The sequence below is a fragment of the Penaeus japonicus genome, unplaced genomic scaffold (genome assembly GCF_977035675.1).
Source record: "Penaeus japonicus unplaced genomic scaffold, GWHDUDI00000001_assembly GWHDUDI00000026, whole genome shotgun sequence".
NCBI classification, from domain to species: Eukaryota; Metazoa; Arthropoda; class Malacostraca; order Decapoda; family Penaeidae; genus Penaeus; species Penaeus japonicus.
This window is the reverse complement of record NW_028234428.1, coordinates 17,928,227-17,943,226: the sequence shown is the minus strand read 5'-3', so window position 1 is coordinate 17,943,226 and position 15,000 is coordinate 17,928,227. Positions and strand designations below refer to the sequence as shown.

The 15,000-nt window shown below is 34.7% G+C and overlaps 2 protein-coding genes across 3 annotated transcripts in view; one reads left to right on the top strand and one right to left on the bottom strand.

Annotated features, from left to right (window-relative positions):
- LOC122266261 (uncharacterized) overlaps positions 1 to 2,951 on the top strand; it is a 3,515-nt gene extending 564 nt beyond the window's left edge. Inside the window, exons 2-5 of one of the 2 annotated variants that reach the window (XM_043035901.2) lie at positions 1,510 to 1,636; positions 1,858 to 1,952; positions 2,096 to 2,191; positions 2,815 to 2,951. In XM_043035901.2, coding sequence (XP_042891835.1) covers positions 1,510 to 1,636; positions 1,858 to 1,952; positions 2,096 to 2,191; positions 2,815 to 2,951 — 455 coding nt within the window. The remainder of the gene's footprint in view (positions 1 to 1,509; positions 1,637 to 1,857; positions 1,953 to 2,095; positions 2,192 to 2,814) is intronic. The other variant, XM_043035902.2, reaches the window with a different exon arrangement.
- A 5,766-nt stretch (positions 2,952 to 8,717) lies between these two features.
- The window catches only part of LOC122266260 (uncharacterized), a 6,617-nt gene continuing 334 nt past the window's right edge, over positions 8,718 to 15,000 (bottom strand). The window contains exons 1-8 of the mRNA XM_043035898.2: positions 13,692 to 15,000; positions 13,030 to 13,198; positions 12,583 to 12,733; positions 12,085 to 12,300; positions 11,799 to 11,903; positions 11,465 to 11,673; positions 10,604 to 10,774; positions 8,718 to 10,216 (exon numbers count right to left, since the gene is read on the bottom strand). The exon at positions 13,692 to 15,000 is cut by the window's right edge and continues 334 nt beyond it. Of these exons, the coding sequence (XP_042891832.2) occupies positions 10,072 to 10,216; positions 10,604 to 10,774; positions 11,465 to 11,673; positions 11,799 to 11,903; positions 12,085 to 12,300; positions 12,583 to 12,733; positions 13,030 to 13,198; positions 13,692 to 14,805 (2,280 nt within the window). The 5' untranslated portion in view covers positions 14,806 to 15,000 and the 3' untranslated portion in view covers positions 8,718 to 10,071. The remainder of the gene's footprint in view (positions 10,217 to 10,603; positions 10,775 to 11,464; positions 11,674 to 11,798; positions 11,904 to 12,084; positions 12,301 to 12,582; positions 12,734 to 13,029; positions 13,199 to 13,691) is intronic.

The window sequence follows — 15,000 nt, the reverse complement described above, 5'->3', positions numbered from 1 at the left end:
TCCTCTCATAAAACACTGAGAATAAGAAAATAATGAGCTGATATGGACCCCATACTACAATATTAGTCAAGTTCAACATTGATAGAGCCTGTCATATGAAACATATAAGTGTCTCAATACAATTAAACACACAAAAAAATTAACACTAAAATGCCTCTAGTTTTACTCTGAGTGACTGAAAGAGAGTGGGAAAAGTCAAGGCATGTTGCGTGAAGCTGCCTCGCTTTGAAGTAAAACCCGTCCTGGAGACTTGTCAAGCAAATCTATCCCCTGTCTGTAATGGGTTAATATTAGTTAGGGTAACATCATGAGAAATTAATAATTGTAAATGTTTAGTAAATGGCAACTATGGCTCAAAGAGAGGATATATGTTGCACTGTGTATGTTAATGCAATTTGAATAAATCCAAAGCCCTGCTCTAGAGATTCTCTTTTAGAACTTACCCCTGCCTGCCAAAAGGCTCTAGGACATGCAGAAAAAAATGGGTAGAAGCATAAATCACAGAATAGTTTTTAGGCACTGTGATGATCACACATGAGTTTTGGCTTGGAATGTTAGCACTATTCACATATGATCTCTCATAGTCTAGTGGTGACTGTGATGATGTGATTGATATGAGATGATGATAATGATGATGATGATGATTATGATTGATGATGATGATAATGATGATTGATGATGATTATGATTGATGATGATAATGATGATGATGATTGATGATGATAATGATGATGATGATTGATGATGATGATTATGATTGATGATGATAATGATGATGATGATTGATGATGATGATTATGATTGATGATGATGATGATAATAATAATGATGATGATGAGGATGATGATAATGATTTATGATGATGATAATTGATGATTGATGATGATGATAATGATTGATGATGATTATAATTGATGATGATGATAATGATGATGATGATTGATAATGATTGATGATGATAATGATGATGATGATTGATAATGATTGATGATGATAATGATAATGATAATGATGGTGATAGTGATGATGATAATGACACCATAATGATTCTAATGTTATAATTCATTGGGAAAGTTAACCCATTCATGCCGGGGGCATTCCAGCCTTGCAAGTTGCAATGCCGGGGCTCTCGAACGCATAGGCTTAAATCAATTAAATTATCGACGCCGTATGCCGGCACCCTGTGAACGGGCCCCTGAATGCGTGGTACCAATGGTGTACCACCCGTCAAGAGAGGGTTAATCATATTTGAAATAAGATGTTTATTAGCTTTGGGAAATAAATACACATATGGCAAAAAGGGATAATGATAAAAATTGCTATTCAGAATGAAAGTACTTGCTTTAAGTTTCAAAATTTCATGAAAGGAGGTTAAATTTCTTTCTGACTCTCATGGCTGGCTGTGGGATAACTGTACAATATTCAGTTTGTTTTTATAATCCTTGTTTTGTAATAATATCCATTCCTTATACTTGGTCAATCAAATGCAAGTAATAATGTATTTTACAGATTTATATGATTGGGCTTGCAAAGATAATGATTATCGTGGAGCAGTAGTCAACAGGACAATGGTTAAAGTGAAGAATCAGTCATCTCCTCGTCTATCAAGGTCACCAAGCAGAAAATCTTCCCTTAGGTCAGATTTTAAAAACTTTGACATTGGCTTTACCAATTAAGGAAAAAATGAAATAAAATATATCAGCATGATATTTGGCTAAATTATTAGATATATAGCATTTTTTTGTAAAGTCTTAGAAGATATTAACTTATTAAACACACACAAGCATGCACACCTGCACACAAACATAAGTAATGATAATATATTGGAGATTAATATTGTGATTTTTTTATGTGCAGAACTGGGAGCTTAGTTAAAGTCAATGAACAAGACGTGGCTCTTTTCCGCTATGGAGACATTGTTTATGCTATCTCAGAACATTGTCCTCATGCAGGTAAGTTACTGATTAGGAACTCAAATTCGAAAATATCTTCCTAACATGTTTGTTAGCGATAATCAGTTTTTATACATGCTTCATTAAAAAATCTTTGAGTAATGGGATTCTCGTGAAAGCTGATTATAACATTCTTTATGAAGGTGGTCCTCTGCATATTGGTGACATAGAAGAAGTTCCTGGGAATTCTTTGTGCGTCAGATGTCCATACCATGGTTGGAAATTTGATCTCAAAACTGGTGAGAAATTTAAGTCACATCAGTAATTTTTAAAATTTTGTAATCTATATTCACTTTTATTATTTGTTCTGGATGTGTGATGATTCACATAGAATTTAATGTTTTTGCAAAACATGAAAACTCTTTAGAGACCCTACATATAGGTGGGTTTTCAGCCTGAATCTTACTTTATGACAAGTTGCTATATAGTTTGCCAATTAGCATTTACTATACTGGACTAAGAAGAAAGTAATAGAGATACAGAAGAAGATGGTGATAGAAATACAGGCAAAGAAGATAGTAATATAGATACAAAAATATATAGATATATGAAAGATATAGTAATTGTCAATAAGGAAATATTTTTTTACGTAAGTATCCATATATAGATGTATATTTATATTTTGTATTTATTTGCTTTGATAGTCAGTTTCGACATATACATGTTTCTCTCCATACTCATTTATCTTTTGCACTTTTTGCCTTTTTTTTGTTAATTTTTGTTGTAGTATTCATCTGTAGTAAGTCATGTACTAAGAAAGAAGCAGAGGTTCAATGAACAGCAAAACATAAAACCTATAACAACTCCCCATTTTGATATGAGAACTATTCCTTTTAACATATAAAAATGTTTTCTCTTCAAGGGAAATGTTGTCACCCAAAATCAAGAGCAGATATGTCAGCCATTGTTTATCCAGTCCGAGTGGATCCAGAAAGTGGGGAATTGGCCGTTGGATTTGATGAGTTTAGTCCATTTTATTTCAACAGTTCCAATTTTTGATTCAACCCTCAAAATATGTTTCTTAAGTTAGTTTGCATATCAGTATCTTTAGACTAGTATTCTTATAGATGATATTTTATAAATTTCAGTATATAAAAAATAATTATAGTTATTAGTCAGTGACTTCTATCAGATGATAGTAATTCAGTTTTTTTTTTTTTTTTTATATCCATCAGAAATTATAAAATATTTTGTTTACATATATGTGTGCAAACACAAGCGCAGATGCAGAGGTAGACGCACACTTACACTTGCTCACAACTACTTACACACACACACACACACACACACACACACACACACACACACACACACACACACACACACACACACACACACACACACACACACACAAACACACACACCCACACACACACACACACACACACACAAACACACACACACACAACACACACACAACACACACACACACACACACACACACACACACACACACACACACACACACACACACACACACACACACACACACACACACACACACACACACACACACACATTGACACACACACACACACACACACACACACACACACACACACATACACACACACACACACACACACACACACACACACACACACACACACACACACACACACACACACACACACACACACACACACACACACACACACACACACACACACACACACACACACACACACACACACACACACACACACACACACACACACACACACACACACACACACACACACACACACACACACACACACACACACTCACACACACACACACACACTCACTCACTCACTCACTCACTCACTCACTCACTCACTCACTCACTCACTCACTCACTCACTCACTCACTCACTCACACACACACACACACACACACACACACACACACACACACACACACACACACACACACACACACACTCACACACTCACACACTCACACACTCACACACTCACACACTCACACACTCTCACGCTCACACTCACTCATTAATTAATGCACTCACTCTCTTGCTTTCTGTCAGAATACAAATTGGTTATTTTGTAAAGGTTTGGACATAAAAAATACTGTGATTCACAATTTTCTAGAATCGGAAAATATAGTGGCATAATATGCTTAATATACCTCTTTTTATACAAAACTTGAGAGTGAAGCCCCTGTCCACACTATAAGGCAGTGCCTTCACATAGCAGACTTTTGGGCATGCCTGTATTGTTGTCCACACTGCTGAGTAGGTGGTTCTACAGTCATGTTGCACATTAGCAAATAAGTGGTTGGCATAAGTGTGGATCACCATATGCAACACAAGAAAAAAGAAAGAAACAAGCACTCTAGTAGATTAACCAATGTATTTGTAAAAAAAAGAAGGATGAACAGAGACAGAGTTGTGCCTAGGAGCATTGGTGATTTTATCAACTATGGGGACAGGCAGTCTTGTCTGTCGAAGTTACAACTGCCAGATAGTGTGGACCGGGCATAAGTTGCATGCTCATTTCAGGGATTAGCACTTTCTATATATATGTTGTTAGAGAGATTGAGATATCCAAATGGTGCCTAAGCTAGAAGAATCTTTATAAATACTCAGAGTAGAACTCTAGACATACATTTTCTAAAAGCATTTAGAATTATCAGATATATTTTTTGAATGGTCTTATTTTTGGATTGGCACTTTGATGCTTCTGTTAAATATTGATAGAAATAGATATAAATGTTTTACTGTATATGATGATTATAGAATATTTTTGACTATATTGCTTATATATATATATATATTGGCAAATAAAAATAGAGATGAATGTCTGATTTACAGGAAATTGTAAATAGATTTTTACAAAAATAAATTGCTTGAAATTATGTAAAACAAGTACATTTATAATGTATTGATTTATTAACCTTTAAAAGTGATGATAAAACAAAAAAATGTATTACCTGTAATACATAACTGATTAACACCTTATATATCATGGCTTTTCTGTAGAATATAACTAAAGTGGGAAGAAATATATATTTATTTTACATTTTCCATGGCAGGCAAACTTTTTAGGGAGTGGGGACAAAAATCTAGAATGGAACAGATTGTCACATTCTGCATATACTCACATTGTGCAAAAATAAAGATACTTAAGACTACTCTTTATATTTTTTCCCAGTATACTGAATTATTATTTTTCCTTTTTCTTCCTTTCCCCAATGTAATTAATGATAACAGTAGTGAAGAAACATATCTTAGAAGTATATGTATAATTACTATCAGAAGCTTATTGATTTTGTCTGGTACTAACCTTTCATATGGTGACAAGGGACATTATATGGAAATTATTATTATTTTTTTTCTTTTAATTAGTATCATGTCTCACATGGATTTTTTCAATATTTTTATGGTCGTTCACACTGACCTGCTTTATAGTGTCTGAGGGAAGACCTGTGTAAACAATGTGAAAGAGTGAGTGAATGGTGTGGCATGTGTGTGTATCCAATAAAACTTGAAATAGCTTACTTTATCAGAACTTCCATAGCACAGTATTTGAAGGATTGAAGATGTTATTTTCTCTACAAGGAAGAATAAGAAGGATGGGAGTCAAAATAGGAAAATGAGACATATTAAAGAAAGAAATGATGGAAGAAACCATCATCTTGAAGAAAGAGTAGGAAAAGTGACAAATTCAGGAAGCTTATCAATAAAAGGGAAGATGTAGCCAATAGTTTCACAGTAGACAGGGAGAGATTTTCAGAACACAGTACCAAAAACACAATCATTACAGAGGAATAGCCATGAAAAGCATATACATGGAATAAAGCCATTTTCACACAAGGGGGAGAGTCTTCACGCCAGGGCGATTCCAGCTTTGAATGGTCACAATGCCGGGGTTTTAGAACGCATAAGCCTAATGCCTCAGGATTCTTGGGCGCACTAGCCATGAGCCTGAGATGTATGCTCGCTCACCCCGAGCGCTGGCCTTGGCTAAATATCTCGTCACCGGTGTCTGACGCAAAAAACACAAAATGTGTAAGCACATCATCCGGCGCGAATGGGTTAAGGGCTGAGCACAGTCATTTCTATGGTTGGCCAATTTTTCTAGACCTATGGAGTCATCTCAGCATGTGGTTGCTACCTACTTTCCAAACATGTGCATTGGAACAAGATTTAGTAACAATATTTACTAGCAGGAACTGCTTAACGCATTGTTCATCCGTGATGCGATGCAATTAGTTAATCTGTTATTGTGGGCAATTCTCTTCATGCATGAAGCAAGAATAAATACATTCATACCTATGCATTGGTTTATTCCAGGAAAACCTCTATACCAATGTCTATTATCCTATAAGAAATATTTATAGTGGTGGTATGTACAGATATCAGTTAAACCTCTTAATGACCAGCTGAATCACTATGTATGGTGTTTTGCTTATCAAGAAAAGGTATATATGGAAGGAAGGCAAGATTTCAGGTGGAGAAGATATGATATGTCAAAACAAAAGGAATTCACTCTTATCAGTAAGTTATCTCTGCAATAAGAAAATTAACAATGGATCAAAGATCATTAAATTAGATAAAGAAAGATAGTATTTATATCATGAATTTTCTGAGTATTGCACTAAATGAATAGTTTACATGACAAATTAATTTGAACTTAGCCTTGAGGAATGTATACCTAAATCATTTAACAATCTCCTTTAAAAGCCATGTTTGTAAAGACTACTGTATATCAATGAGGTACACTTGAGTTTGTATATTTTAATTGATGCCAGAAGTGATGTGCCATCTTTGTTAAATAATCTTTATATGATCTGCATACAAGCACACATTCTTCAGAACAAGTTATCATCTAACAGATGGATAATATTGCCTCATCATGTAAGCACAAAAAAGAATTATAAACATGTCTCTTTAATAACAGGCAGACATATGTGGTTTAGACTTGGATTAACTAGCATTGGACTAAGAACTATTATAGAATAATATATTTTATGTGAAATGTGAACAATTTAAAAATCTAATACATAATTGATAAAAGGAATCCATGATAATGAAGCATGTTTAAAAATTATAGAAAGATGTAGGCCAATTGTTAAGATAAGTGTGAATGAATAAAAAGGTATTTTGGTGCAAAACACTCAAATCAATTATATTGTTTGGGATCAATATCATAGTAACTTATGTATAAATGAATTAGTAGATTAGATAAGTTGAATAATCAAGTTCTTGATTATTTTGAGTAAAATAATAAAGAATAACTTTCAAACTTAAGGGCAAAGTAAGATTGAAAAGAGGATCTCCTAAGAAAAGGGTGTTTATTAATAGTTTATTACTGAGAGAAACATTTGTCTGACACTTACAATACTACAAGCAATGTAACATGTCCTGCATTTACTACTACATTTTTAGGAGTGAGACATCTAACTTTATGCAAACAATAAAAATAAAAGTTCCTAAAAAGAAATATATCCCTACGACCTTTATTGCAATGATGAAGAAATAGAAAATTGCAAGATTAAGGCAGACAATCACAGAAATATATTTTGCCTGATTGCTAATGACAAGCACCACTGATATTTAGTAAATGCAAACATTCAAGTAATTAAGCTTCAAAAGCTGCAGTATAAATTCACAAATGTTCTTATTTCTCCTCTAAATAACTGAAAACATGAATCAAAATGCATATTAATCTCACATATACACATTCCAAATTCATACCATACCTTTGAGCAATCATTAAGTACTTATATCTAAGGAATGCAAAGCAACAGTCCTTAAATCTATTATGACCAGTTCTAGTCTTTTCTTTGTAGATGGATTTAAGCTTAAGTGTAGTTGTAACAGCAAACTAGGCAACATGTGGTGCAGTATCTAGCTCTATACACTGGCAGGATGAGTCTTACTAGAAAGAAGGAAAAAGGAAAAAAAAAAAAAAAAAAAAAAAAGAAAGAAAGAAAGAAAAGAAAGAAGAAAAACAAAATGTAGAAATAGACAGCAAAAAAGGAGAAGGAAGAGGACAAAAAGAAAAAAGTATAGGAAAGAGAAACAGAGAAAAGTGGAGGAAGAGGAAGGACAAGCAGAGAGAACGAGAAGAGTGAAGACGAAATTTATTTTTTATGATAACTCTTCATATAAACAGTACATTACAGACATTATCATGCTACCAAAGTTACTAGTAAGCAGCAACATCTATATCCAAAATAGAAAGAACTACTTTTTACATGCTTCAAAAGCTCTCACACATACATTCACATCTCTAATCCAATCATATGCTTTAGCTTTTGAGGGCAGATTAATCACTAGTTAGTTTTTTATATTTTTGTTCAGATAATAGTAAAAATCAAAAATACTTAACACATTTATATCTATTTGACTCAATGTTACCACAATATTAAAGTATCAATTTTTTTTTATTCAAATCAATACTTGATCCATCTGCAGTAAAATTATAAGGTATTCTATCATACCTAATAATTCTGAGTAACATATCACAAGTAAGAAGAGGGAGGAGGGAGGAGGTAGGAAGGAAGGAATATGAGAATGGAGAGAACAGAAGAGGAATAAAACACGGAAAATGAGAAGTAGGAATAAAAACCTATAGCTGACAGGAAAAAGATAATGATAATTATGAAGATAATAAAAAGGGATCTGTGGCAGTATAACACAACCTATGAGGAACTCAAATACCTAATTGTGTAATGTGCAGGGCAGGGTCTACAATCTGTTAATGAGATAATGCCAATCGAACTTAAGTTAAAATTCAGGAATAAACACATGGAAAAACAGTAATAAAAATTATATTTAAACTTGAAATAAATGCTACATCTACAAATATAGGTCTGAATATAAATCCATCTCCTTATACCAAATATAACAATTAATATGCACAATATGTGACAAAACATGTAACATACTGGACTTTGTCACAGGAAATATTGGCTATTTTGGCTGTATTAGCCTCTGCTTATGAGTTGAATACCTAATATTAGGGAAAAAAACAAATAAAAATCAATCAATCAATCAATCTGCCTATATATAACTTTTGCTAAATGGATGCAATACTAGCAGCTTAACCTCTATGATTCTTTTTAAGCAAGAAAAGAAAATATTAAAAAGTTTTCAGGACAGCCAAATCTATGAATGTGATGCATATTTCTTGTTGTAAGGAAGAACAGAATTATTTGAAACTATTTTTTTCAAACACTGGAAACATTAATTTTGATGAATGAATTCATACACTAACCACTTTTATACATAAACTTCACAATGAATGAACACTCTAATATAATTATAATACAGAAAAAAATACAAAACAACTAGAAAAAAACACTTACTGTGGGAAGATGCATCATATCAAAGACAGCAAGTATATTTTGCTTTGGAAATTAATCAGTGCATATTCCTTTTGAATTTGAGATATCTTTGTTCGTCAAAAACAACTCAAAAGCATTCTTACTTATTCTTAAATACTGTAATATTGATGTAATTTTTCTACCACTATCATGCTTGCTAAAAGTTCCACTATAGGACTGCAAAACATCATATTTCAACAACCACTTGAGTTCAGTCTATGTAGTACATCCATCAATGGCAGATCAGTGACTAGATATCACAGTGAGTGTGGTTATTAGTAAGGCACCTGCTGATACCTTAGATCTAATACAGTTATTGGAGTCACAAAATAGTGGAGTCAACTTTGATGTAAATTTTGATTAGATACAAAATTCTTAATTTTTAAACTGAAATCTTCTTTACCAGTATAATGCTGGAGGGACTGAATCTCCTTAATTTAAAATACTTACAACAATGGTGATATGTTGATAATCTTTTCCTCCCTTTTTCTAAACCAAAATTCTAATCCAAACATTATATGAATAAGGATCATCCTAATAACAGCCAAAATCAAATCTACATGATGAACATGTTATACAATATATATATATATCTACACAAAAATCTTGAGTTTTTGTAGTACCTTTAACAATATCTTTATAATAAACAACAAATTCTTCTACTCAAACAAAAATATTTTAACATAATTATCAGTACTTACGAACTATGATTCAACAACATATTAGATCATGGTATGTTTCTCTTATCATCTATTTAAGAAAAAACATACGCATGTAATGTCCTTATGTCATGGCATATGAATAAAAGCCCGGCTGGAGAAGTTCTGCTTGTGCTAAAATAATCCGAAGGTCTGAGTCATCCAGGTCGAACACCGAACACAAAGCTTGCTTTAAGGTGTCGTATCCAGATCGACGCCGCTGTACAGCCCTAAAAGGAGAAGAAAGCAAGTTACACACACATAGACATTGCTTATCACAATATAGGGCCCCATACATAAACTTACATATTCAAATGTATGCATATGTGTGTGGGCCTCTGTGGGAAGTACTTGCATGCATGTAAACCACAAATAATGCCTTGTGCCTATTGGAACATAGTCTTATTCCTTACTTGGTGAAAGAGGTAACATATCTCACCTCCTATATTTGTCAAGATAATATAATCCACTACAGAATCACAAGAGAATGAGTTTTGACTAAATAATTGTGGAACTACCCACATAAGCCCTTGTGGGAGAAATGTAGAGCAAGAGCCTGATAGAAAAGTATAAAGAAAGAGAGTGAGAAATAAGAAATATAAATCAAATACACTTACCATTCATGTTGTGTCCATGTTATGATAGCGAGGGCTGTGTACTGAAGAGACCGCAAAAATGCTCGAATGAAGTTTTGCCGTACCTCACTATCACAAGAGCTGAGGCGATCATAATCATGTAAAAATTGCTTGACTAGTGGAGCTGCTGCACGAACAGGTTCTAGGAGACTCCTGGGTAGGAAAAGTTCTGTCTGAACATTTCTAGATATTTTGCATTTGAGAAAGAGACTGATCATCCATACTGAAAAATAAACGTTCATAAAACCTTTTCATGACTAAGAGGATTCTTCTTAGGTCTTTTATACATCCAGATTATATTAACCCATTAACTCTGAGTGGTAAGATGTACAAGCCATGGCATCAGTGTTTAATATGACAAAACACTAAAAGTGTGCTTTACACACAAGGGTCGCTAGAATTTAAAAAAGAAAGTATAAATGCAAACAGAGTGCACAGCTCATCACGCTGCACAAGCTGATGTTAAAACAATACTTGAGAAAGGTATAGGTACCTTTGATTCCAGTGGCAATGATCATGCACTCTGCACAAACACCTAGAGTTATTGGGTTAATAATACAGAGTACATGTCTTCTAAGATCCATTAATTGGCAGATTTGGCTTAGGATTCAAAGCAGGAAATTACATACATCCATGTATGTACCAACTTTTCTCTTCCGTGTTCTTGGCATTATTTTCCAACAAGTGAAATAATAAAATGAAACTTACGATTTTTGATCCAATAATTAAATCATTGCTCAGTATCTGCATTGTGAAATCTGCTATAGATTGCATGTAAATAAAACTGTCCAAAAAATTGGATGGAATGGTATTATCTACAGTAAACTTGTACGTTCAACATACTCAGATGGTGCTGAGATGTCAGGCAATTCATGCCAGAGTGAGAGGAGTTCCTGGTGCAGAGCAGCAACATTGCGACGTGCATGGATATCTGGAGGGCCGGTTTGCTTTACAGTCCCCCTGCTGATGTCTACAACAGTCAGTGGGCGTGATGACTGAATCAGTTTCTGTGCTGAAAGATTCACTTCTCCATTTGAAGATCTAACAATCCCCTGTTGGTTAATATGCTAGTTAAAAGAAACTGTTTAAACTGAATGTGGAACTAATAATCAAAATGCAAAACAATGTTTTCAATAATAAAACTTGACATTTGGTCTACTTTAAATATCTACAGTACCTGTATGGATAACCCTGGATGGAAAGACCACTGTGTGTAGGAGAGACAGAGTCTAGAAACAGGTAATTCACTAGGATCTGAGAACTGGGCAATCCACATTACCACCTGTTAAGGGGGAAGTTGATTTTAATTTACCGTGTTAGACTAATAAAGTAAAAACAGAAAATTATAACCTGAACAGTATTTTAAGTCTTATTTGTTAACAAATATGGATGTTAATACATCTATTTATTCACTTCAAAAATATATAAGATCCAGCACTGTCATATCCATGGAGTAAAATCACCTTATTAGCAGCATTGGGTGAATCAGCAACCACCAATGTTGACCCTAATGTCTGCAGATGTGAAGTGAGAATAATTTCTGCCAATCTACGATCATCAGGAGGGCGTCCAGCAGGAGTCAGGGGATACTGGTCTAAACTGGCACTTCGCAAGGCCACTAAAATGTCACATAATTCCACCAATTTGTTTTTTATGCGTCCTCCCCCCTCAAGCCCATACTGGAAAGAGGTTGTATTTGACATTTGTCAATGACATTATTTTCATACTGCCTTGTTTTCTGCAGAAGTTCATCCACTGGATACTACTGTAATAAATTCATAAATTTAAGCTGGTTCTCAATTAAAACATATCTTTAAACATAAAATACAAATTCATAAAAGTTTCTCTCATTTACAACTGTCACAGAACTCATTCTGCATCAGAAATGACACCTTAGGATTACAAAAAAATTTACCACAGGAATAGAGAGAGAGAAAGAGAGAGATGTGAACTGAACCCACCTTTGTAATGAGAAGTCTGGTGGTGGCTGCTATGTTGATAAGCCATGTGGTTACAGTATGCGTAAGTGGAAGGAAGTACTCATACTCCTCAAGTGGTACCACCAGTGACAAACAATAGGGGACACCACAGTCATCCTCCGCAACAGTAAATCTATCCAAACATGTAAAAAAAATAGAATACTAAAAATAAAATACACAAATTCATATAAAAAAGTGAAAATCATGGAGAGAGGAGACAGAAAAGAAGAAGAAGAAGAAGAGAAGAACTGGAAAGAACTCTTCAACAACAATGAAAAAGCACAACATCCATATAAAAAGAAAGAACAATAATAGTCAGTGCTGGTCCTTACTGCATTTACAATAGATCACCTGAGCTATTACTCTAACTTATCAAGTACTTGATTTGAATACCCAACAGAGAAAACATATACTGTGCACACTAATCACCTGGCTGCAACAATTATTATTCCCTGATGAGGCACCACTAGAAGTGAAGACAGTATCTTCTCAGATGGAGGGCCAACTTGACCCACTCCCACACTGTGCTCTGTCACATACTTCACTACAGCTCCCATGCGAAGTCTGCCTCGGCCACAAACCCAACTGCTACCAAATTCTGGGGGTAGAACATACAATGACTTGATGCAGGTGCACTGGGTAGTATTGGGGGTGAGGGGGTGAAGGAGAGGGATGGAGAAGATAAAGGGAAAGGAAAGGTATAGAGAAAGAGAAAGGGTAGGAGGGGATAGCATGAAAGAAAGAGAAATATAATACTTAGTAAATTGAGTACATCTTGGTGCATGAACTATATAAATAATCTTGAACATGAATTTATTATTAGTATTTCAACAAACCACAATCATGTTCAAATGAAAGATATCAGAGAATTAAAAACATGAGACAGTGTAAGAAAAATATGTGATTCACACTTTAAATGCAAAGGTTAGTAAGACATTAATCATCTTGTACATTCCTCCCATTATGGTAACCCATTGGATATAACTTTCATGCACATTACAAAAGTTTTCAATATAACTGTTTTGACTTGAACTTACTGATCATGCAACTAACATAATGAAAATAATGATTAGTTGATGCACAATACTCACCATGTGTATCACCCTCCCCTAAACTTCCAGAAGGATTTTGTGCCATTCCTGGTTTTGTCTTTTTATTGTGTCCACCTTCATCTCTTTCATCAACACTTCTCGCTTCTTGTAAACTCCCTTTGCCTTGCGCTGCAGTTCCCTCTTCCTCGCTTCTGTTTAGAGAGTGTATGCTTCTGTCCCCACTAGCATGTCTGCTCTGTTTACTTTCAGAAACTTTCCTTTCCTGTGAGTTCGCAGATTGTTGTATGAAGCTGTCCGTGTGGCTATCATTTACTGCAGGCCAATCTACACTATCTGATTTCTCATAATGTTCTAAATAACCTGATGGTTTCCTAGACTGAGTCTTATCTTCACTTCTATGATTACTATTGGCTACATATGCACTGCCATCATTCTGTTGTTGGTACTGTAGTGAAGACTGGATTGTATTTCTGCTAATATTCCCCACTTCTATGTGTTCTTTGCCATCAATCATATCATCAAAAGTCTTTTGGCTTGGAAAAGATTTTCTTTTCCAGACATATACTGTCTGAGGCCCAACAATGTTATCCCAAACAGATAAAACAAAGCAAAATACAATATTATTTTCAAATGGAAGGCATGGAATGTATGGAAAGACTTGTCGAAGGGATGGTTTTGAGGATGACCTTTTTGCTGAAGATATGCTTTCTGGGGGTCCAGTGTCTTGAATAGGTTGACCAGCAACTTCTTCAGCAACTTCAAGGTCATCAAAGCTGCACTCAGATACAAAATCCAGGTTTTCCAGAGAAGCTCTTATCTGGTTCAGTTTACTTGCAATATTTGCACTCATATTAACATTGCAAGCCACCTCGGCTTGACTTTCTGCAGGACCCAATGCTTCTGGGGCAGTCTTTCTCTCAGGTGTTGATGGGTCACTACAGGACTGATAGTCTGTTCCAGATGTGGGAGTAGTTGATAAAGAACTAAACACAGTAAGGCCATCATTTGGTACTCTTGATACAATGTCTTCAAAGATTTCACTGGGTCTTCGCAAGCCAAAGCCCCTTGATTCTGCCTCAGTATCAGTTGTGGTCACTTCCGTGTTCCTTGCATCTTCAACTGAATTAGGAACTTCGAAATTTGCACTCTCCATTTTACTTATAATGTTACTAACATCAAATTACTCAAAAGGAATATATTGTTTTTAAACTTCACATAAAGATTTATCCCTTATTTACACTGTGGCAAAATATGCTTCAAGTAAAGATTCTAATGCCATTATATCCAACAATTCCGCAACTCTGAAACAAATCCACCTCCAGTTCCCTTGATCTCTACATCATTCAAG